The 2,700-nt window shown below is 51.7% G+C and overlaps 1 protein-coding gene across 1 annotated transcript in view; it reads left to right on the forward strand.

Annotated features, from left to right (window-relative positions):
- The first annotated feature begins 317 nt into the window (after window positions 1-317).
- HMGXB3 (HMG-box containing 3) overlaps window positions 318-2,700 on the forward strand; it is a 95,671-nt gene continuing 93,288 nt past the window's right edge. The window contains exon 1 of the mRNA XM_007447503.1: window positions 318-462. Within this exon, the coding sequence (XP_007447565.1) occupies window positions 318-462 (145 nt within the window). The remainder of the gene's footprint in view (window positions 463-2,700) is intronic.

The raw sequence follows: 2,700 nt of genomic DNA on the forward strand, positions 1-2,700 counted from the left end.
ACCCTCGGGGTTAAGGCAGAGAACCAGCAATCTGCCCACTTCGAATATGATTCATCGCCGTGCAAAGGTCAGGAGGAATCTCCGTAAGGGACGCGTGGCTCCTTCTGTACAGGGCAGCCAATCGTAAGGAGGAAAGCGGCCAGGGGGCAGCACCCTTGCCTGTCCTGGCCGCATCATTGGCTGACAGCCGCGTCGTTCTTCCGCGGTGCCACGTGACTGTGCATGCTGAACTTTCGCGGTTAGAGTCGCCTTCTGCACCTCCCCGCTGGTTCCTTCTCGCAGCTCCCCTGGGCCCCGCCTCCTCCAGGGGCCGGGCCATGGGCGGGCAAGGGGGCTGGCGGGTTAAAGGGAGGCCGGCCCGGGAGTGGGCTGCCTCTGCCGCGCCACCCTATCCCCTCAGTCCCGCCGCGGCAGAGGACGCGCCTTGGATCCAGGTCGCTCGGGGCGGCCCAGACTCCAGAGGTGAGGAGAGGGGAGGGACTCGAGACGCGGGGGAGACAGCGGTGCCGGTCTTCCCGTGGTCAGCGGGCCCCTCTTGGGGTCGTCCTCGCCTCTGACCTGGGTGTGGTGGGAGGAAGCGCGCACCAACGGTAGCCGCGGGCGGTAGTAGTTGGGCCGTGCGAGGTGGGTGTGCGTAGGAATTATTTCCTCTGTCTGCAGGGGAGGAGGCAGGGCCAGCGTCAAAGCCCCACTCCCCCAACCCGGGTGATCCCGACCCAGCTCCGACGGCAGAGGGCTGCCCACCCTCCACCCCACACTTCGCGCCGGGTGCCCCGCACCCCGCTGGTAACGGTGCGGCTCTTCCGCCAGAGTCCTCTTAGCGCCTTCTCGAACCCAGATATCTGGGAGCAGGACCAAGGAGATAAGAGCCGCCACCACCACCTTAGACTGATGGGGGAACTGAGGCTTGGGCAGGAGAGAAGACTTGATTATCTTGGTTTTTAAAACCACACACCTGGTTAAGTACAACTCAGGACCTTTAGTTTTTCAAGACTCATAGACTTAAGTTGAAATTCTTTCACTGGATAGATGGAGACACTGAAAGGACACAGAGGGACAGAGCGTTGCCGAAAATTACACAGCAAGTCATTTGCAGAACTAGGACTTGTACCCAACTTTACCAAACTCATAGACTATTAGGCTGGGCCCTTCCTTGCACAGATTGGGGACCACGGTGAGTTAGACGCATTCAGGACTTAAACTCCTTTCTGGCACTCATTCTAGTACCTTTTTCCTCCTTGTCCCTAAGGCTTTTTATGTGAAATCTGGAACTAATTGTGATATCCAGTATTGGGTTAAGCAGAAGTTCTTTGTCTTTGAAAGTTGAGTCAAGAAGAAATGGAGGGGACTTCCCTGGTGGTGCAGTGGTTGAGAGTCCGCCTGCCGATGCAGGGGACGCGGGTTCGTGCCCCGGTCCGGGATGATCCCACAAGCCACGGAACGGAGCGGCTGGGCCGCGTGAACCATGTTCAGTGAGCCGCGCGTCCGGAGCCTGTGCTCCGCAACGGGAGAGGCCACAACAGTGAGAGGCCCGCGTACCGCAAAAAAAAAAAAAAAAAAAAAAAAAAAGAGGAAGAAATGGCGGGCCAAAGCTGTTGGCAAGAAATAAGCCCCCCTTTTTTTTCTTCAGTAATCTCAAGGGACGGAGACTAGTAGCTGTCATTTACTGAGCAAACGCTATGTGCCAGGCGCTGTGCTAAGTACTTTGCTTGGGTTAGTTTTAAAACAACACTGCAAGTTGAGTAATGTTATCCCCATTTTACAGGTGAGAAATTAATGCTGAATAAAATGAAGTTTTTCATTCAGTGCCATACAGCTGTTGAACAGTTTAGCTGGGATCTGGATCTGTCTGACTCCAGAACATACCTAGTGATTCTCCAAATAGGCCCTCAGCCCATTGACTCAGAATCACCCAGGGAGCAGTCTTGGATCTCATCCCTGGATTTGTCTGAGAATCTGCATTTTAACAGATCTTCGTGTTTGATATCATTGTATTGTACTATAATTTGCTGCCTCTTGGAGGAAGATCTAGAGATGACCTATTCAGGGATTGGGCGACTAGATTAGATTCACTAGGGGTCATTTTATGCATTGATATTACTTTTAATGAGTATAACCCCCCAGGTAGATGATTGCCAGAATAATTTCTTTCTTTTTTTTTTTAGTATGTTTTTTTTTGGTTTGTTTGTTTGTTTTTATAAATTTATTTATTTATTTATTTTTGGCTGTGTTGGGTCTTTGGTGCTGTGCGCAGGCTTTCTCTAGTTGAGGTGAGCGGGGGCTTACTCTTCGTTGTGGTGCGCAGGCTCCTCATTGCGGTGTCTTCTCTTGTTGCGGAGCATGGGCTCTAGGTGTGCAGGCTTCAGTAGTTGTGGCACGTGGGCTCAGTAGTTGTGGCTTGCGGGCTCTAGAGCACAGGCTCAGTAGTTGTGGCGCACGGGCTTAGTTGCTCTGCAGAATGTGGGATCTTCCCAGGCCAGGGATTGAACCCGTGTGCCTTGCATTGGCAGGCAGATTCTTAACCACTGCGCCAGCAGGGAAGCCCCAGACTAATTTCTTGACAAACTTGGTTATGGTGTATGGGGGTGGAGGGGGAGGAGTAACTGATATTTCTTCACCACATAGCTCTTTTTTTTTTTAAGATTTTTTTTAATATATATTTTAAAAATTTATTTATTCTTTTTTTTTTTTTTTTTTTGG

Source organism: Lipotes vexillifer, unplaced genomic scaffold, assembly GCF_000442215.2.
Source record: "Lipotes vexillifer unplaced genomic scaffold, Lipotes_vexillifer_v1.1 scaffold1009, whole genome shotgun sequence".
NCBI lineage: Eukaryota > Metazoa > Chordata > Mammalia > Artiodactyla > Lipotidae > Lipotes > Lipotes vexillifer.